The following is a 22157-nucleotide window of genomic DNA, read 5'->3' on the forward strand; positions in this document are numbered from 1 at the left end:
ATGTAATTAATGATGACAAATTGAGAAGATTTGTGTTTTAGAATTTACAAAATTCATTTACTGAGCATAAAATATTTATTGTTAGTGAGAGAAGTTGAGAGAGTTTCAGCTCGTGTCTCTGGGAGCGTTAAGCCTCTGAACGACATGAACATCATGGAAGAAGACACAAATACCAATCTATGCATATCCCGTAAGGTAGAAAATGATCACAATTAATTAAATTCACATTTGTTTCAATCCCTGCATCTATGGTAATGAAATGATTCTTTTGGACATCCTTTTCGCTTATTGTTTGCACTGTAGCATGTAAATGGAAATCAATATACCGCCATATGTGGGCAAGGGCTATAATCAGAAGAAAAGACATTTCTAATAATAGAAAGTCTGCAGGAATTTATTGATCTTATGTTTTAGAAAGACTTTTTTTTTCTTAAAAATCAGATTGTTGTGTATTATGGAAAGAAGTAATTTCATCTATGCCTGACTATAAATATTTATCATTTTCAGACAAGAAATATAGCAATTTATTGCCTAAATGAGTCAAAATGGGTCATTTATTAAAACTGACTGACTGTCAGCATTTTATTAGGGTATAATGGAAGGGTATGGCAGTGTAGAACTTTTCATCCTGAATCCATACATGCTTCTCATTAGTTAATTGACCCCACACAGCACAGAGATATCAGAGTTTAACCCCTTAAGGACCGGGTTTTTTCCGTTTTTGCATTTTCGTTTTTTGCTCCTTGCCTATAAAAAATCATAACTCTTTCAATTTTGCGCCTGAAAATCCATATGATTGCTTATTTTTTGCCCCACCAATTCTACTTTGTAATGACGTCAGTCATTTTGCCCAAAAATCTACGGTGAAACGGAAAAAAAAATCATTGTGCGACAAATTGAAAAAAAAAATGCTGTTTTGTAACTTTTGGGGGCTTCCGTTTCTACGTAGTACATTTTCTGGTAGAAATGACACCTTATCTTTATTCTGTAGGTCCATACAATTAAAATGATACCCTACTTATATAGGTTTGATTTTTTCGTACTTCTGGAAAAAATCATAACTACATGCAGGAAAATTAATACGTTTAAAATTGCCATCTTCTTACCCCTATAACTTTTTATTTTTCCGTGTATGGGGCGGTATGAGGGCTCATTTTTTGCGCCGTGATCTGAAGTTTTTAACGATATCATTTTTGCATTGATAGGACTTATTGATTCATTTTTATTTATTTTTATTCATTTTTAAATGATATAAAAAGTGACCAAAAATGCACTATTTTGGACTTTGGAATTTGTTTGCGCGTACGCCATTGACCGAGCGGTTTAATTAATGATATATTTTTATAATTCGGACATTTCCGCACGCGGTGATACCATGTATGTTTATTTTTATTTACACTGTGTTTTTTTTTATGGGAAAAGGGGGGTGATTCAAACTTTTAATAGGGGAGGGGTTAAATGATATTCATTCACTTTTTTTTATTCACTTTTTTTTTGCAGTGTTATAGCTCCCATAGGGACCTATAACACTGCACACACTGATCTTCATCATTGATCACTGGTTTCTCATAGGAAATCAGTGATCGATGATTCTGCCGCATGACTGCTCATGCCTGGATCTCAGGCACTGAGCAATCATTCGGCGATCGGACAGTGAGGAGGCAGGTAGGGGCCCTCCCGCTGTCCTGTAAGCTGTTCGGGATGCCGCAATTTCGCCGCGGCTATCCCAAACAGCCCTCTGAGTTAACCGACATGGTTTCACTTTCGCTTTTAGCCACACGGCTCAGCTCTGAGCGCGCGGCTAAAGGGTTAATAGCGCGCGACGCCGCGATCGGCGCTGCGTGCTATTAGCGGCGGGTCGCCGGGCCCGCCGTGATATGATGCGGGGTTACCGTGTAACCCCGCGTTATATCACCGGAGCAGGACCAAGGACGTACCAGTACGTCCTTGGTCCTTAAGGGGTTAAAAAGATATTTAGATTAGACTTTGAAGCCCACTGGGTGTTCCCCTAGGCTACATATTTGCAGAGAGAGGTGTGGATTACAGTGCAGCCAAGTGGCTGTCAATCAAGCGGGTAAAGGAGGTGACCAGTGCACAGATGGGAGTGGCTAACTCTTGAAGAGGTGCTCTAAAGACTAATTTACATATCATTTAAAACTCTGATATGTCAGTGCTGTCAACAGTTAGCCACTCCTCCTGTGTGCTATTCACCTCCTCCCGCCCCATTGACAGCCAATAGACTGTACTGGTATCCACGCCTCTTCCCATAATCTAGCATCTGAAGGGAACACCCAGTGGGCTCCAAAGCCTAATCTGCATATATTTTTAACCCCTTGGGGACTCAGTGTTTTATCATTTTTGCACTTTTTTTTTCTCCTCACCTTTTAAAAATCATAACCCTTTCAATTTTGCACCTACAGACCCATATGAGGGCTTTTTTTTTTGCACCACCAATTCTAATTTGTAATGATTATTCATCTGTCATTTTAGCCAAAGCTCTACGGCGAAACGAAAAAAAATAATTGTGTGACAAAATTGAAAAAAACAAACGCCATTTTGTAAATTTTGGGGGCTTCGGTTTCTACGCAGTGCAGTTTTTGGTAAAAATGACAACTGATCTTTATTCTGTAGGTCCATTCAATTAAAATGATACCCTACTTTTATAGGTTTGATTTTGTCTTACTTCTGGAAAAATCATAACTACATGCACAGAAATTAATACGTTTCCAAATATCCTCTTCTGACCCCTATAACTTTTTTTTTATTTTTCCGCATACAGGGATGTATGAGGGCTCATTTTTTGCGCTATGATCCATAGTTTTTATTGGTACCATCTGACTTTTTGATCGCTTTTTATTCATTTTTTACGCTATTTTGGACTATTCTGCCCCTAGGGTAGCAAAATCTGCCCTGCACCGCAAACCCCGCCATTACCACAACTTTTGGCATCACGAACAGGATACGGGTGTGTGTGTCTTATGCCACAAGTCCTCCCCCTCTAGTCTGAACTGTTTCCAGAATAGTCTGCAAGAAAAATCACATGCTGATGCAAGTAATGTTTGCGCCAGAAAGTGTAAGGGACTTTGTCTATGAAAAGTGTTTTAACCGTGGCCCTTGTGAAATAGTGAGGGAGGGGAAGAAAAGACTGTCATTTTTTATTGAAGAAAACCCTGACATCATGAACATTATGTGCAAAATTTGCACTGAAGTAATGTTATGTCCCAAGATGTCTGCTGCCATACCTGAAAGGCTTAATCTGTTGGAGAAAAAGCGTGTGAAAGGATCCCGCCATGGCCATTGCTAGTTCGGACATTTATGCACGCGGCAATACCACATGTTTATATTTATTTTTATTTACATGTTTTTTTTCTAAAATGGCGCACAAAAAGATCCCTCCATGGCCAGCGTCCCGCCCCAGGGGGTGTAAGTCAAGTCATAGTTCTTAGTCCCAAGTGGAACTTGAAAAGCCTGCCCCTTGTTGCTAGGGGGGCAGAAAAAGAGGATGCACCAATGAGTCACTTCCGGTCCCAGGCCCTTCTGATGACGAAGTCCTGGTCGGCGGCCATTTTGCTGGAGAATGGTATAAGAAGCGGAGCGGAGCTCGACCTCTTCAGTCTTGCGGAAGTTCCCGGTGAGAGCAAGAAGATGGCGAATTCGCAGCAGATTACCCGTGCAGAGAGTCCCAAGATGGCACCGGAGACCCGGAGGGTCACCGTGGCCATGGCGCACGTGTTCCAGGAGATAGCGGACCGTCTTCAGAAGATCTCCATCGGGGCCGAGGAGGCCTGTTATCAAGTCCCGCTGCCCAAGGACGACAGAGAGTGGCCGGCAACCCCCGTGGAAGGTATGCTGAAGTCGTCAAGAGAGCCGTCAATGGTGAAGCAGTCACCCCACCACCGGACCTGGGGATCCTGGGCGTAGATCTACACAGAGGAGTCAGAAGTGAGTACCCCGGCCGAAGCCGTGTTCTCTACCTCTCCCTCTACCCTCAGTCCAGAGCCAGTGCCCCAGGTCCGGCAGCCCACAACACGACCCCAGTCACCACCGCTACCCAAGTGGTCATTCGGCGATGAGCCACCATTAGTCCAGTTCATGAGGGACCATCTTCTACCCCTGCCAGGGAAGTCCCATCGTCTCGTCCCAGCAGCCCAGGCCGAAAGGGCCAAACGTGAGGCCAAAGTGGCTGCCATAATGGAGGAGTTAAGGGAGCACAAGAAAAGGGAGTATGGCCCTAAAGTTATGCCATATGAAGGCCTTACATATCAGGAAGCTAGAACAACCCCGAGAAGAGGAGCTACCCCTACAACGGCGAACAGCTACAGTAGTCAAGTTTGACAGAGTGAGGGGGTATGGCACATTAATGGACTGCCACCACGGTGGTACTGTTCTGGTCAACAGGAAAGCGGTGAAGAGAGACTACCTCCCTCCACCTTTACACTCCCTAGAGAGTGGGGAGATTGTAGAATACAACCCTGTACAAAACCTGCAAGGGGAATGGGCAGCAGCCGTCACCAGGCCCAAGAATCCTACGCAAATCCCCTTCGCCTATTTCCCCTCTGAAGATTGGGACTCAGATCCATTTGGTCTCCTACCACCAAGCATCAAGGGGAAGGTCATCCAAGAAGAATGGCATCCTGAGACACCTGCTATGGATCCCAAGTATCTGCATCAAGGGTCCTCTACAGATGTGCCAAGGCCTACTCCTGTGGTCGAGGAGATTTGTTATAACCAATGGGCACTAACTAAAGTGCCTCGGCCTACTCCTGCTGAGCAGGAGGTTTGGCCTGCCCAACAGGGATCCCCCAGTGGCGCAAGCTGCTGCTGTTCAGTTGGTGATCACTTTGAGCCTGACCAACACTGAATCCAGTTTGTCCCATGTTTCGTGGGATACGCATGTAAGCCCCATAGAGGTGGCACAGTCTAGTGGGCCTAGGTACATGTTCCAGCCTAGAAAGCAAGGTGACTGTCGAGGTTGGGATGGAAAGTTGCCAGGCCACAGTATTTGAAGAATTACTACTATTGAGTCATCATATATCTATAAAACAAAAGCAGAGCTCCTCATAGGGCAGTATGTTCTAAGCAGTGTAGATGTAGGTGAATGTAGGATACACAATTGTTTCAGTGGTCCTCTCACCTGGCACGGTTGTGTTAATGACACAACTACACAAGCGCGTAAAGGATAGTGGTGCAGCCTCCCGATATCGGATCCAGCGAACAGCAGGCCGATCAGTAACAGGATGTATGAGTAGAAGAAAAACCCGGTTCCAAGGCGCGATCCACAAAGTCAGTCATATGGTGGTGATCAATAAAGTATTTATTTAGCCAGGGTGCAACGTTTCGGGGCATTGCACACAAATGCTTCAGGAACTGTCATTGGCCGCCGTGGCACTTCAGTCCTCCGCCCCCCAGGACTGGGTGTCGAGGGGACTTTAATTAAGAGAGGGAGTTTGTGGTGTTCCCCCATACATACTCTCCTGCCCTGTCAGGCAGTATCCCCAGGGCCCCTGGAATTGTTGTTCCCCATGTAAATATGTTATGCATTTTATTGTGTGTTGTGACTTTAATAAATGTTCCATGTGATTTTTACCCAGGAGGTACTAGTGACCAGCTGACCCCAAAGGTGACCTATGGGCTCCCTGCTTGTCTCCTTCACATAAACCCTGGGTGGAGCTAGCTTCCCTCTTGTTCCTGAGGTCCGGTCCAGTCAAGTCATCTTACTGTGTGTGTCTAGAAGTCCTGCAGCTACAAGTCAAGTCCTGCAGCCTCAAGTCAAGTGCAAAGCAAGATAGAGTCACAGTCCTGTCAGTCAAGTCTTCTGTCTATCTAGCGTGGCCTGCACTAAATTCTGCTGTCTACTACAAGTCCCAGCAAACCTGCAAGGTCTCTGTGTCACTGGTCTCCTCCTTTGACCCTGGCTGTACTGCATAGACTGTAACAACTGTCTACCCTCCGTAAAGCTACCGTTGTCTGTAACTTGGCATAGGTGTCTAGCCGGTGTATAACATTGCCCCCGTGCCTAGCCCTGGATCCAGCGGTATACCTTTGGGTGGTTAAGGCTAAACCACGCTCTGGCATCACAGACACAAGGGGTTAATTCCATCTGTCTCCAGGGTAACAACATCTGCCCTGCACCACACACCCCACCATTACCACAATTTATTAGGCTTGCTAATGCTTAGACTTTGTCTCTCAATGTCGCTACCCATGTTGTAGTTTTGGCTTTATGACACATTGATCTTGATTTTGCTCTTGATTTTATATATATTCTGTTTGATATTTATAAAAAAAAAAATGTGTTAAAAAAAAGAACTGTCCAAAGTTTGTCACTACGTAAGTGCCTAAACAACCAGATGCATCCTTGAGCAGTGAGCACCACACAGATGTTTTTTTTTTTTTTTTTTGGCATACTAGATTACTGAAATCTACTGGCACAATAATACTGCATGACATTAATTATGCTTAAAGGGGTACTCCACTGGCCAGTGTGCTGAACATTTAGTTCTGAACGCTGTGTGCGTGCTGAAGGGGTTGGTCACGCCCCCTTGTGATGTCAGGTCATGCCCCCTCAATGCAAGTCTATGGGAAGGGCGTGGCCAACCTCCACAGCATGCACACAACGTTCGGAACTAAATGTTCCGAATGCTTGTTAGTGGAATACCCCTTTAACCCTTCACATTTTAGTCTACTACCATCCAAGGTTTGTAGCTGTGACAGGTAGAAGTTTTTCCATTTTGGATAAATTATAGCAGAAGGCTAAGTTTCTACTTGTTTTATTTTTGGGAAAAATGCCAAGAAAAATGCCAATTCTGTCGCATGCCGTTTTTACGGCCAAAAAACGCTGCGGCCAGATGTTAGCTGTAAATCAATGAGAAATGGCAACATTCTTTTTCCACTTAGCGTTTTTCAGTTTGGCATATTTTTTTATTCTTTTGGTGTTTTTTCACTCTTTTTTTGGCATTTTTAAGCTCCTGGACAGTTTTGCAAAATCGCAGTATTTTGAGCCACTGGCGTTTTTTTACCCTGAAATCGTGGTATTTATTTCCCATAGAAGTCTGGGAGTTAAAAAAAAAGCCAAGAAAAACACCATGTGGGTTTTAACTTTGGCATTTTTTCAGGCGGTTTTTATTCTGTTTTGGACTTTAATGATCCAAAAAAGTGATGGAGATAACTTTTTTTTAATAACATTTCGTAGGGTACCATTAAAAATAAATAATAAAAAAGATACAGTAGTGATGGAAAAAATTGTATTTAATGAAATTTCTCTTTTTTTTATAACAACATTTTTATTAATTTTTAAACAGGGATCAATTTATGTGGGCGGGCAGGGCACTAAAAATATAGCCGACAATAATAATAATGTAGTGTGTGTGTGTTTAACTTTTTATTCTTAATTTTTTTAGCGGTACTACACACACTGTTCCATGAAGGGAGTAGTAGTACCTGTACTAATTGACAGATTGCCCTGGGTTGCAATCCTTCTGTATAATTTATAGATGCGGCCAGCCACTCTTCTATGGTCCCCTGCACTGCCGTATATATACACATATTCATATTTCTCGCAGAGAGCTGTGATTGGCCAGATGGTGGAGTGATATCCACTGTAATCTTTCCTTAACTCCAGGTACTACAGCTCCAAACATGGAGCAGGGCGTGCTCCATGATGGGAGTAGTAGTACCTGCAGTTAAGGACAGATCACAGCGGGTATCACTCCTGACATCCGCTGTGATCATCCTGTCTACTGCAGAGACATGGAGCAGTTCTATACAGCGCTCATATCTCTGCACTATACTCCGGCCAGTGATGTGAATAGAACATTACTCATTCATATTTTCCTCTGAGAGCTGTGATTGGCTGCAACCATCCGGCCAATCTCCACTCTGGCGGAAAATTTAAATGAATGATGTTCTATTCACATCACTGGCTGGCCCGGAGAACAGAGCAGAGATGCGAGTGCTGTATAGAAGCGCTCCACGTCTCTGCTATATTATGAACGATCGCATTGGGTGCCAGGACTGACACACGAGGCGATATGTCTATTAGTACAGGTACTACTACTCCCATTATGCAACAGTCTGTTCCATGCTGGGAGTAGTGGTACTACCTAACAAATGTCTACACACTTAATTAAAAATGAATTAAAATTTTGTAATAAAAATTATAAATTTCGTTAAATACATTTCTTTCCATCACTACTGCATCCTTTTTTTTATTTTATTTGGCACCCACAGATTTTGGGTACCAAAAAAAAAAAAAAAAAACACCAAAGGGGCAAAAAAACACCAGGAAAAACACCAGACGCAGGAAATTGCACTGACGTTTCTTCTTGCGTTTTTTTTTCAAACCAAAAAACGCAGGACAAAAAAACAAGTAGAAACTTAGCCGAACACTCATTATAGTAGCCTACCTGCTTTATCCCCTTTCGCTCTTCCAAAACAAAAAACAAAACATGCTATGTGTATTCCCATACAAAATCTGGCATATCCTATATACACAATATACGGGGAATTTCTTTTTTTTATTCTATTTTTGCTTGTATAGTGCTGAATAGGCTATAATTAGAGAATAAAGTAGATGTTCTTGTGTATGTTTTCTTATAACTTATTGTAGCTAATCTAGCAGGCATTATTGGCTCTATGTTTGTGCACAATTCCATCACTGAAGTGATTCTGTAATGCAGCCTACATTTTCTAAGAATCCTCTGGATTTGGGTGTAGCGTTTAATCACTGCACCTGGTCATCTTATTAGGTTGATGGATAATTACCTAGGTGAATTCATTAGACTCAGAAGTGGGTTTAGGTCAGTTCACATGGTGCAAATGCATCTTCTTATTAAGGGTATGGTCACATGTGTATTATGCTGCATACTGTGCTGCATATTTGCTGCTGCACATTTTCCTACCCTTTGAAGTCAATGGCACATGGGACCCTACCCTAAAAGTGCATTTAAAAATATTGCCATAAGACAAATGGGATTTGACCTATATGGCAATGGATGTGTATTAAGAAGATACCATTTCAAGTCTTTAGGCTGTGTTCACACATTGAATACTCACTGCACTTTTTTTTTACTGCATTTTGTCTGTTTATGCTTCCATTTTTCCAAAAGTTTTTTTTTGCCACAATGTTGGGAAGATCAGGGCAAAAACAAAAACACAGCCTCAAGGTTGGTGCATAACTACTTTTTACCCATAGAAATAGCAGCTGGGTAAGGAGGATCTGGTAGGTGATGGTGTCCCCTCTTTTATTCACAAGAAGTTTCTCTGACACACATAAAAGAGGCACTCCACTGGAAAACATTTTTTTTAAATCAGCTGGTGCCAGAAAGTTAAACAGGTTTGTGAATTACTTCTATTAAAAATCCCAATCCTTCCAGTACTGTTTAGATGATGTATACTACAGAGGAAGTCCTTTTCTTTTTGAATTTCCTTTCTGTCTGACAACATGCTCTCTGCTGACACCTCTGTCCATGTCAGGAACTGTCCAGAGCAGGAGAGGTTTGCTCTTGGGATTTGCTCCTACTCTGGACAATTCTTAAAATGCAGAGGTATAGGAGAAAAAATCTGCGGAGCCGCTCCCAAGGAAATAACCACAAAGTCGTGGGTATTGGTGAAAAATAAATAATTAATTTATTCTTACAGCATAAGAAATCAATGAAAATAATAAATAAATATAAAGCAAGACGCGTTTCGGGAGTCACAGCAACCACCTGCAATTGGAAAAGGGAGCTGTGACTCCCGAAAATCGTCTTGCTTTATATTTATTTATTATTTTCTTTGATTTCTTATGCTGTAAGAATAAATTATTTATTTATTTTTCACCAATACCCAAGACTTGGGGTTATTTCCTTGGGAGGGCCACCGCAGCTTTTCTCTCCTATACCTCTGCATTACTCTACGGACTCTCCTCTGGGCTTCGTCCTCACGCTGCTGGCCTGTATACCAAGCTACCATCACCGGCAAGGAATACGCTACCCCCACCTGGGTACCCACCTACACCGGCTAAAGACCTACACCACACCCGGCGCTACCTCCGCTTTTTTTCCCTCCATTTACTGCAATTCTTAAAATGGACATAGGTGTCAGCAGAGAGCACTGTGGTCAGACAGAAAAGAAATTCAAAAAGAAAATAACTTCTTCTGTAGTATATAGCAGCTGATAAGTACTGAAAGGATTGGGATTTTTTAATAGAAGTAATTTACAAATCTGTTTAACTTTCTGGCACCAGTGGACCAGCCTTGAAAGCCGCGGCAGCGCTGCCGCGGCGATCGGATCATCCAGCACGGCAGGCGGAGGTCCCCTCACCTTGCTCCGCTGCCTTCCTGGCGTCTTCTGCTCTGATCTGCCTTCCCGTAGACCAGAGCAGAAGATGACCGATAACCCTGATCAGTGCTATGTCCTATACATAGCACTGAACAGTATTAGCAATCGAGTGATTGCTATAAATAGTCCCCTTGGGGACCATTAAAGTGTAAAAATAAAAGTTAAAAAAAATGTGAAAACCCCCCTCCCCCAATAAAAACGTAAATTGTCCCATTTTCCCTATTTCCCCCCCAAAAAGTGTTAAAAAATATTTTATATACATATTTGGTATCGCCGCATGCATAAATATCTGAACTATTAAAATAAAATATCAATGATACCGTACGGTGAATGGCGTGAATGTAAAAATAAAAAAAAGTCCAAAATAGATGCTTTTTTTATAACATTTTATTCCCAAAATTTTTTATAAAAAATGGATTAAAAGTTCTATATAAGCAAATATGGTATCAATAAAAAGTACAGATCATGTTGAAAAAAATGAGCCCTCATACCGCCGCTTATACGGAAAAATTAAAAAAAGATAGGTCTTCAAAATAGAGGGATTTTAAACGTACTAATTTGGTTAAAAAGTCTGCGATTTTTTTTTTAAGCGCAACAGTAATAGAAAAGTATGTTATCATGGGTATCATTTTAATCGTGTTGACCCAAAGTATAAAGAACACATGTCATTTTTACCGTAAATTGTATGGTGTGAAAACAGAACCTTCCAAAATTAGCAAAATTGCGGTTTTCTTTTTAATTTCCCCACACAAATAGTATTTTTTTGGTTGCGCCATACATTTTATGGTAAAGTGAGTGATGGCATTACAACGGACAACTGGTCACGCAAAAAAAAAAAACAAGCCCTCATACTAGTCTGTGGATGAAAATTTTAAAGAGTTATGATTTTTTGAAGGCGAGGAAGAAAAAACTAAAAAGTTAAAATTTAATTGTCTGCGTCCTTAAGGCCCAAATGGGCTGCATCCTTAAGGGGTTAAATAACGCTTCAATAATGTCCTATATGTGTCATATTGATTAATGATTCATACATGTATAATCTCTTTATATACTCATTTAGTTTTTTAAATCATAACCAATAAATTTGCAATTTAATTTGCAAATTTGCAAGTTAATAATACTTGTATGTTATTTCATGATATTGCAAAACATACTGCTATAGCGTAAATCAATGAGCTTTTAAATATTCTGGGTAAATAGTCAGGTCCAGAGATATGAATTGCATTATAGAGATTTAAGCAGTTCATAAGATCACGTATATTAAATTACTGGTGATGTAATGGAAGGTCATCCTGTGGAGAGAACTAAATATATATTCAGGGAATTGCCCACAGGGATGATTTACATATGAATAGTGATCTCATTGTGCATAATCTCCTCCCACAAATTTAAGGAATTCTGCACATGGGTCACCATCGTGTGTGATCAATAATACTGACAGATTTTGGTAGGTCCTACCGAGATCAGATAATAGTGACATTATTTAGTAGGTCCCACCGTAGATCAGATCAATAATACTGACAACATAGACCAGAACCTGGTTATAACCAAACATATCAACCTAAGCGATGAAATCCACCTATTCTCAGTTACCATGCCCTCACCAATCTAACTTCTATGATGTCATCTGGTTGCCATTTCATGAAGGATGCCATTATTTCATCCAAATAAGGTAAACGCTCCTTTTCAAATACCGTATTTATCGGGCTATACCACACACCGGCCTGTAACATGCACCCTCATTTTTCCAAGGATATTTGGGTAAAAAAGTTTTTTACCCAAATATCCTTGGTAAAATGAGGGTGCGTGTGTGTGTACATAGACTGTTTCTGACCCCGCAGAAGCGCTGCTTTTTTAGGGTCAGAGACCGCCGCCGCTGCCTGCTTCTTTCCCCCTGCCTTTCCTGGGGTCTAGAGTCCTGCTGCCGCCGCTTTTTTCCCCCTGGCTATACAGAAACCGCCGCCGCCACTGCCCCATTGCCTCCCCCATCCCCGGTTTTATAACTATGGTACCTGTTCCCGGGGTCCACGCTGCTTCTGGCTCCGGAGGCTGTCACTGTGCGCCGGGCCACTGATGTCGCGTTGAAGACGTCACTCGTCATTGCGCAGCGCATAGCAACAACGCAGGACACCGCCGGAGCCAGAAGCAGCGCGGACCCCGGGAACAGGTACTGTAATTATAAAACCGGGGATGGGGAGGCAATGGGGCAGTGGCGGCGGCGGTCTCTGGACCCCAGGATAGGCAGGGGCAGAGAAGCGGGCAGCGACGGCAGGTCTCTGGCCCCGCAAAAGCTGCTGCAGTTCATTGATTTAAAGCGCCCACTTTAAATCATTGAACTGCAGCGGCTTATCGGCATATAAAACGCAGATATACTTTAGGCTAAAAATTTTGCGTGTTATACGCCAATAAATACGGTATATAAACTGGTATTTTAAAATACATAGTCAATAACATTTTAGTAGCTCCTAAATACTTCTAGCACGTATTTCACATGCTGCGAGTTTGGTCCTCACAAAGCTCCTTTCCACGAGGACAAAACATCTAGTGATATATCATTACTGGATAGGAGAGCAGCTCTGCTGTGGATGGCCTCTCCCTTAGACCAAAGTGCTATATGACAACTTCTACTTCAATTAAACTACTACAAAAAAAAACATTACTGAGAGACTGCTTAAAAGAATAAGTGCCAAATAACATTACATCTGAGCAAAAAATATCTTTTGGTTACAAAGCAGCTGCTCTTAAGTAAAATCTAAGACGATGGATCTAATGAGAGAAGCCGCAGCTGCAGCTATTGCACTCCCCTAAGGAACCCACAGATCCCCAACAAACCAGTATACTTCAAGAGTACACTTTTATCTTTCAACAAACTTGAAGACAATTAGGTTTCTGCAATGCCAAATGCTGTTATTTTGTGTTTAGACAGTAAGCAACATTGAGCCAATAAGACCACTGGTCACGCAACAAGAAGACAACCTAAAACAGGCAAAGTCTGTGGGGAATTTTTAGTTATGGACAGAAGAGAATAGGAAGCTCGAATGTTTGTGGTGCATGTACTTTTATCATAACCTGGAGTTGATCTTTAAAAGTACCTGTTTAAAGTAGTATATCAACATGAGTGAGTGTAAAAATGTATATAATCCCTTAAAGGGGTATTCTGGGAAAAAAACATTTTATCCCCTATCCAAAGGATAGGAGATAAGATGTCTGATCGCGGGGGGCCCGCTGCTGAGACCCCCCACGATCTCCCTGCAGCACCCACATTCAATGCGGGTGCTGAATCTCCAGTTTCGGAAACCTCCAGGTTTCCGGGACTGGGGACGTGACATCACGCCACACCCCCTCCATTCATGTCTATGGGAGGGGGCATATGGGGGGGGGGGGGTATTAAGATATATGATGGCAGTTTTTTTTAATGTTTTTAAACACTTTTTTATTTGACAATTTTTAGGTCCCCATAGAGGACTATTATAAGCAGTCATTAGATTGCCCTCACTGTAAAATGCCATACTCTTTTATGTCTGGGGTGATATTCCTAGACAGAAGAACACGTTAGATAGTATGTAAATCTAGTGACCTGCAAAATGAAATATATTAATATACAGTAAGATCTCCCTTAGTGGACACGTCCCAATAGGGAACACCTCCTAATAGCGGACAGTTTTGATTCCCTGGCAGAGTCCCATAAGACTTAATGTATTTGAACCCTGCGAATAGGGGACATTCCCAATAGCAGACACGGATACACCAAATTGGGGACAATAGGGGACAATACACTGCCAATAGGGGACAAAACACTCCCAATAAGGGACAATCAGGCTTATGTGCCGGCCCTACGTTGTAAACAGGGCCGGCCTAAGGGGGTACAGCCAATACCCCAGTAAGGGGCCCCCTACAGAAGCAGAAGACTGATGTTTAAACAGTGCTCTCCTGATTTTGTATGTCCACTGGCCACATCTTTCACCCCCTCCTTCCCTGATCCCTTTATGCTACTTTATTACCCCCTGTGCCACATCATTCCATCTGAATCCCCCCCTTTGTTATTTCATTCCCCCTTTATTGCCCACTGTGCAAATTCATCACCCCCTCTTTTCCACCCCCTGTGGCATTACATTCCCCCTTTATCCCCCTGTGCCAATTTATTAAGCGGGGGTGATGAATTTACACAGAGGGTAATAAAGGGGGAATTAAATGGCACGGAGGATTAGGGGGAAATGATGTGAAACAGGGGGTAAGGGGGGGATACTTTGGCACAATGCAAGAGGGGATAAGATGGCACAGGGTATAAAAGGGGGGATGAAAACATACGGGGGGGGAGATAAGGGGAGATCAAATGACACTGGGAGATATTACTGTAATATTGCATTTTATCATGTTTTATACGTAATTATACTCTGGAGTGAGTACAGGACAGTATTCCCTCATTTAGGAAGATTTTTTTAGCCTCTTTTACCAATAGGGGACATCTCTCAATAGCAGACACGTTTTTATTCCCCGTGAGTGTCCCCTATAGGGAGATTCTACTGTACTAAAATCTCACGAAATGTCAACTTACTCATAAACTGTTGTCCAACCATTCTCATTGCTTTTGGTTGCCAGAAGCCCAGTACTGCCATGGTACGTCATCAATGCTAGGTTATATCCTTGAGCAGATATCCTTTTGAGAACTCCATTGCTGCTGATAGTGAGCCAGTAGACTTGTCCTCCGGGAACAACCAGCCACAAAGGAATGCCCCCAGCATCTCGACGTATATGAACTGAATTTCCATTACTGGTGGTGATAGAGATTACATCCCCATCACCATTGTATGTAAAATTGTACACATAGTCTCTAGTTATAAGATTTAAAGTGTGAAGATGGGTCCCATTGGTACTGAACTGATACAATTCTTGGTCTGCTGGAGAGGAAACCTCATACATATTCATGGTATTCAGATGAGGCTTGTTCTTAGTGACTGCTCGAATGCGTATGTTGCCAAGATCAGCTATGTACAGAGTGCCATCTGGAGAAACAGCTAACGATGAGGGCGCTTTCAGCCTGGCATCTTTTGCAAATCCACCATCACCTATGGGACAAATAATATCAAATGTATTAATCTGCAAATTGCACATGTTTTAATATCTATAGAGGAAAGTCTATAAAACATAAGAAATTTCATATTCACAGAACATTTTAAAATGCATTAGTGGAAATGGTGTAATTTTAAGTGTGAATCAGCAAAGATTAGCATTATCCTGCATTTATCTCAGCAATACTAATTTTTGAAGATTCAAAGCCCTGCTGGTTTAAAAATTGTTTGTTTGTTTTATCCTAGCTACATGTACGGTGCCAGGACATCTGCCGTATTTCCCTACACAGCAATCTCCTCAATGTATTACTGCAATTGCATGTAAATAGAGATTTGTTTGTGCGTGTTAGCAAAATTGACTACTTTTTTATGATATATTAGGGACAATGGATAACGGTTATGGAAAAAATAGGTCATAGTCTGGTTTGGACAAATACTTTTCAGTAGAGTGGAACAAATTTTAGGGGTCCTGATGCTGACACCCCCAATCTCTACTGCTAGCCTACTTTTTGAATGCTTGGTTCACTCACCGTAGCACTTAAGGGTTAATGAAACATTACATAGTGCCTATCCTGAATCAATGAAAATTCATTTTGGTGCATTGTACACTTTGCTTGGCATTCAGCTCAAAATAACTGTTCATTGAATCAATATGAGCTGCAAAGCCAAGACTACTCTCGGCAATGTTGACTGGCTGCCAGCAGCTGACAGACAAGACTTTCCCCCAAAAAGCTCCTCCCAAATGTCCTTTTCAGTGCAATGCCATACACACACACCTTTATAGGCTTCATAATTCTTTATAACCCAACAAGGTTTAAGCATATAAAAAATGGGTTGTTTAAACCAGGCAATTTCTTTTGTTAGTCTTAAAATGTTAAACCTTTGATGACTCCCCATGGGTGGCTGTAACTCCTGACGATGGTTTTCTCTGCTCCAGCCATGGCTCCTGCCTACTTCAAGAACTTTGTTGGATTCGGGTCTTTGGCTCTCCTCCTTTGTTTGTACGGTGCTGTTTGTAATACACTTTCACAGAAGTTTCTATGAAGCCTCAAATATCTCTTTCACCTTAATGGACGGATTGGTTGTTTCGAACCAATGTTAAGGCCTAAGAAGATACTTGTTGCAGTTGCCACCTTGGGTCAATTTGGCCCTCAGTAACCACGTCTCTGGTAAATGCCAACTGAGATGGTCAATAGTCAATGTCCCGTCATTTTTCTTCCCATTTCTACACAGCCTCAGGTGGCAGCTGTTGTCGGCATCTATAGAGATGTTGAGGACATATGGTAGGAGGTCCATGAGTGTTTACAGTATGCTGCAACTAAAACCGATAAAGCTTCTGAGAAATGTTGATGCCGGGGTCCCATAATAGATCTTGCAAACAGAGTCTGGCTATGTCAAATCATTTTGTTTTCTCTAGGATTAGTATGCCTGAGGATCAGCTGTAAAACTGGACAGAATGTGACTTTTCAGAATTATAGACTGTTAGCGGGTGACTTATTTTATCATGGTAAATCAAATTGGCTGATTTGATAGGCAGATCTGTGCAGTAACCATGGTCATGTACAACCTTGCAATATAAAATTTATATTCGATTCTGTGATCATGGTTACAAAACATGACTGGGGAAGATAATCATCTTATTTATTTTTGTTAGCACAACCTGCAAATAAGCAAACCTGTAACATGGGCTACGATCTAACAAATAGGAACTGTCAGACTAGTTAAAATGAGTTTCTTTACTAAACTGATACAATATAGAAATGGCTACAAAATACAGTATCTCACATATGTGAGTCCACCCATCACATTTCTGTTAATATTTTATTTTATCTTTTCATGTGACAACACTGCAGAAATGACACTCTGCTACAATGTAAAGTGGTGAGTGCACAGCCTGTATAACAGTGTTTAATGTTGTGTCCAATCAAAATAACTCAACACACAGCTATTAATGTCTAAACCTTGGCAACTAAAGTGAGTACACCCCTAAGTGAAAATGTCCAAATTGGGTCCAAAGTGACATTATTTTGTGTGCCCACCATTATTTTCCAGCACTTTTAGGCATGGAGTTTACCAGAGCTTCACATGTCTTCTACTCCTCTCTGATGACATAACAGAGCTGGTGAATGTTGGAGACCTTGTGCTCCCCCACCTTCTGTTTGAGGATGCACCTCAGATGCTTAATAGGGTTTAGGTCTGAAAACATGCTAGGCAAGTCTATCACTTTTACCCTCAGCTTCTTTACGCAGTGGTTATCTTGGAGGTGTCCATGACACTTCCACCACTGTGCTTTACTGTAGGCAAGACACACTTGGCTTTGTACTCGTCACCTGTTTTCTGCCACACATGCTTGACACCATCTGCACTATGCTGCATCCCTGCGGGCAAAAACATTCCCCGGGGATGGTGAGGATAATGATTTTAGCATATATAACATGTTTTCAAGTATTATGTATGCTAAAATCTTCTGATTGATTCCCTTTAAATGCAAAAAAAGGTATAGGTGTAGCTGGGGGACAGTAGAATTTAATGACACACATATATTTTTTTTAAATTTCATTGTTTTTGAGTCTGTACACAATTGACACTGACCAAAGCATGGCAACGTGATACCATGCAAGTAAATGGGGGAGTTTCTGTATTCCTTAATGAAAGCAGAACTGTGCATGGAAAATTTAAGAATTGGCAGGGCTTCACAGAACACCTCAATCTATTAGTCTAGTAAAAATCCTTTCAGGTTTATCAAATTGAGTTTTTGAGCCGTTGATAATGTGGACAATTTAATTAATTCAGTAGTAGAGAAATAAGTAAATGTAGCTGATGGAATCAATATAGTGGACCCACTATAGGAATATCTGCCTTTACAGGTTGTGCATATGTTCTTCACATCTCATGAGCGAGCCGAGCCTGGCGAAATTAGAAGTGACAAAGACTCGCTGAACAACAAAAAGGGATACTTGCTGTCACGATGCCGGCTGGCAGGTAGTGGATCCTCTGTGCCGGAGAGGGATTGGCGTGGACCGTGCTAGTGGATCGGTTCTAAGTCACTACTGGTTTTCACCAGAGCCCGCCGCAAAGCGGGATGGTCTTGCTGCGGCGGTAGTGACCAGGTCGTATCCACTAGCAACGGCTCACCTCTCTGGCTGCTGAAGATAGGCGCGGTACAAGGGAGTAGACAGAAGCAAGGTCGGACGTAGCAGAAGGTCGGGGCAGGCAGCAAGGATCGTAGTCAGGGGCAACGGCAGGAGGTCTGGAACACAGGCTAGGAACACACAAGGAAACGCTTTCACTGGCACGATGGCAACAAGATCCGGCAAGGAAGTGCAGGGGAAGTGAGGTGATATAGGGAAGTGCACAGGTGATCAGACTAATTGGAACCACTGCGCCAATCAGCGGCGCAGTGGCCCTTTAAATCGCAAAGACCCGGCGCGCGCGCGCCCTAAGGAGCGGGGCCGCGCGCGCCGGGACAGGACCGACGGAGAGCGAGTCAGGTACGGGAGCCGGGGTGCGCATCGCGAGCGGGCGCTACCCGCATCGCGAATCGCATCCCGGCTGGAGGCGGTATCGCAGCGCCCCGGGTCAGTGGATCTGACCGGAGCGCTGCAGTGAGGAGAGTGTAGCGAGCGCTCCGGGGAGGAGCGGGGACCCGGAGCGCTCGGCGTAACAGTACCCCCCCCCTTGGGTCTCCCCCTCTTCTTAGAGCCTGAGAACCTGAGGAGCAGACTTTTGTCTAGGATATTGTCCTCAGGTTCCCAGGATCTCTCTTCTGGACCACAACCCTCCCAATCCACTAAAAAAAAGGTTTTCCCTCTGACCTTTTTAGATGCCAGAATCTCTTTGACGGAGAAGATGTCCGAGGAGCCGGAAACAGGAGTGGGAGGAACAGATTTGGGAGAGAAACGGTTGATGATGAGTGGTTTAAGAAGAGAAACGTGAAAGGCATTAGGAATACGAAGAGAAGGAGGAAGAAGAAGTTTGTAAGAGACAGGATTAATCTGGCACAAAATTTTGAAAGGACCAAGATAGCGTGGTCCCAACTTGTAGCTAGGGACACGGAAGCGGACATATTTAGCGGAGAGCCATACCTTGTCTCCAGGGGAAAAAATGGGAGGAGCTCTTCTTTTCTTATCCGCGAACTTCTTCATGCGTGATGAAGCCTGTAAGAGAGAATTTTGGGTCTCTCTCCATATGATGGAAAGGTCACGAGAAATTTCATCCACAGCGGGCAGACCAGAGGGCAAGGGGGTAGGGAGGGGGGGAAGAGGGTGACGGCCGTACACCACGAAAAATGGGGATTTGGAGGAAGATTCAGAGACTCTGAAGTTATACGAGAATTCGGCCCATGGAAGGAGATCTGCCCAGTCATCCTGGCGGGAGGAAACAAAATGTTGTAAATAATCACCCAAGACCTGGTTAATTCTTTCTACTTGTCCATTGGATTGGGGATGATATGCAGAAGAAAAATTTAATTTAATCTTGAGTTGTTTACAGAGAGCCCTCCAGAATTTAGACACGAATTGGACGCCTCTATCCGAGACGATCTGCGTAGGCAACCCGTGAAGACGAAAAATGTGTACAAAAAATTGTTTAGCCAACTGAGGCGCTGAAGGAAGACCAGGAAGAGGGACGAAATGTGCCATTTTGGAGAATCGATCAACGACCACCCAAATAACAGTGTTGCCACGGGAAGGGGGTAAATCAGTAATAAAATCCATACCAATCAGAGACCAAGGCTGTTCGGGGACAGGCAGGGGATGAAGAAAACCAGCGGGCTTCTGGCGAGGAGTCTTATCCCGGGCACAGATAGTGCAGGCTCGCACAAAGTCCACAACATCCGTCTCCAGAGTCGGCCACCAATAGAAGCGGGAGATGAGTTGCACAGATTTCTTGATGCCCACATGACCTGCGAGATGGGAGGAGTGACCCCATTTGAGGATTCCGAGGCGTTGGCGTGGAGAAACAAAGGTCTTTCCTGGAGGAGTTTGCCTGATGGAGGCTGGAGAAGTGGAAATCAGACAGTCAGGAGGAATGATGTGTTGCGGAGAGAGTTCAACTTCCGAAGCATCCGAGGAACGAGAGAGAGCATCGGCCCTAATGTTCTTATCGGCAGGCCGAAAGTGAATTTCAAAATTAAATCGGGCAAAGAACAGAGACCACCGGGCCTGGCGAGGATTCAGCCGTTGGGCAGACTGGAGGTAGGAGAGGTTCTTGTGATCGGTGTAAATAATAACTGGAAATCTTGATCCCTCCAGCAGATGCCTCCATTCCTCAAGTGCTAATTTGATGGCTAGAAGTTCTCGATCCCCGATGGAGTAGTTCCTCTCCGCCGGAGAGAAGGTCCTAGAAAAAAAAACCACAAGTGACAGCATGCCCGGAAGAATTTTTTTGTAGAAGAACAGCTCCAGCTCCCACTGAGGAGGCATCAACCTCCAATAGGAAGGGTTTGGAAGGGTCAGGTCTGGAGAGCACGGGAGCCGAAGAAAAGGCAGACTTGAGTCGTTTAAAGGCGTCTTCCGCTTGAGGAGGCCAAGACTTGGGATCGGCATTTTTTTTGGTTAAAGCCACGATAGGAGCCACAACGGTAGAAAAATGTGGAATAAATTGCCTGTAATAATTGGCGAACCCCAAAAAGCGTTGGATAGCACGGAGTCCGGAGGGGCGTGGCCAATCTAAGACGGCAGAGAGTTTGTCTGGATCCATTTGTAGTCCCTGGCCAGAGACCAAGTATCCTAGAAAAGGAAGAGATTGGCATTCAAACAGACATTTCTCAATTTTGGCATAGAGTTGATTGTCACGAAGTCTCTGAAGAACCATACGGACATGCTGGCGGTGTTCTTCTAGATTGGCAGAAAAAATCAGGATATCGTCCAGATATACAACAACACAGGAGTATAAAAGATCACGAAAAATTTCATTAACAAAGTCTTGGAAGACGGCAGGGGCGTTGCACAGGCCAAAGGGCATGACCAGATACTCAAAGTGTCCATCTCTGGTGTTAAATGCCGTTTTCCATTCATCCCCCTCTCTGATGCGGATGAGATTATAAGCACCTCTTAAGTCCAGTTTAGTAAAGATGTGGGCACCTTGGAGGCGATCAAAGAGTTCAGAGATGAGGGATAGGGGGTAGCGGTTCTTAACCGTGATTTTATTAAGACCGCGGTAGTCAATGCAAGGACGTAGGGAGCCATCTTTTTTGGACACAAAGAAAAATCCGGCTCCGGCAGGAGAGGAGGATTTACGGATAAAGCCCTTTTTTAAATTTTCCTGGACGTATTCAGACATGGCAAGAGTCTCTGGGGCGGACAGAGGATAAATTCTGCCCCGGGGTGGAGTAGTGCCCGGGAGGAGGTCGATAGGACAATCATAAGGCCTGTGAGGAGGTAGAGTCTCCGCTTGTTTTTTGCAAAAAACATCCGCAAAGTCCATATAGGCCTTAGGGAGACCGGTTACTGGAGGAACCACAGAGTCACGGCAAGGGTTACTGGGAACCGGTTTTAGACAGTCCTTGGAACAAGAGGGCCCCCAACTCTTGATCTCCCCAGTGGACCAATCCAGGGTTGGGGAATGAAGTTGAAGCCAGGGAAGTCCAAGGAGAATTTCAGAAGTGCAATTGGGGAGGACCAAAAGTTCAATCCTCTCGTGATGAGATCCGATGCACATTAGAAGGGGCTCCGTGCGGAAACGTATGGTACAGTCCAATCTTTCATTGTTTACACAATTGATGTAAAGGGGTCTGGCGAGACTGGTCACTGGGATGTTGAACCTGTTGAC

General features: G+C 43.3%; 1 protein-coding gene across 3 annotated transcripts in view; it reads right to left on the reverse strand.

Moving 5' to 3' along the window:
* TENM1 (teneurin transmembrane protein 1) overlaps positions 1-22157 on the reverse strand; it is an 876412-nt gene that overhangs the window by 99679 nt on the left and 754576 nt on the right. For all 3 annotated transcript variants that reach the window (XM_056539239.1, XM_056539238.1, XM_056539237.1), the window contains one exon: positions 14873-15383. In XM_056539239.1, coding sequence (XP_056395214.1) covers positions 14873-15383 — 511 coding nt within the window. The remainder of the gene's footprint in view (positions 1-14872; positions 15384-22157) is intronic.

Source organism: Hyla sarda, chromosome 9, assembly GCF_029499605.1.
Source record: "Hyla sarda isolate aHylSar1 chromosome 9, aHylSar1.hap1, whole genome shotgun sequence".
Taxonomy (NCBI): domain Eukaryota; kingdom Metazoa; phylum Chordata; class Amphibia; order Anura; family Hylidae; genus Hyla; species Hyla sarda.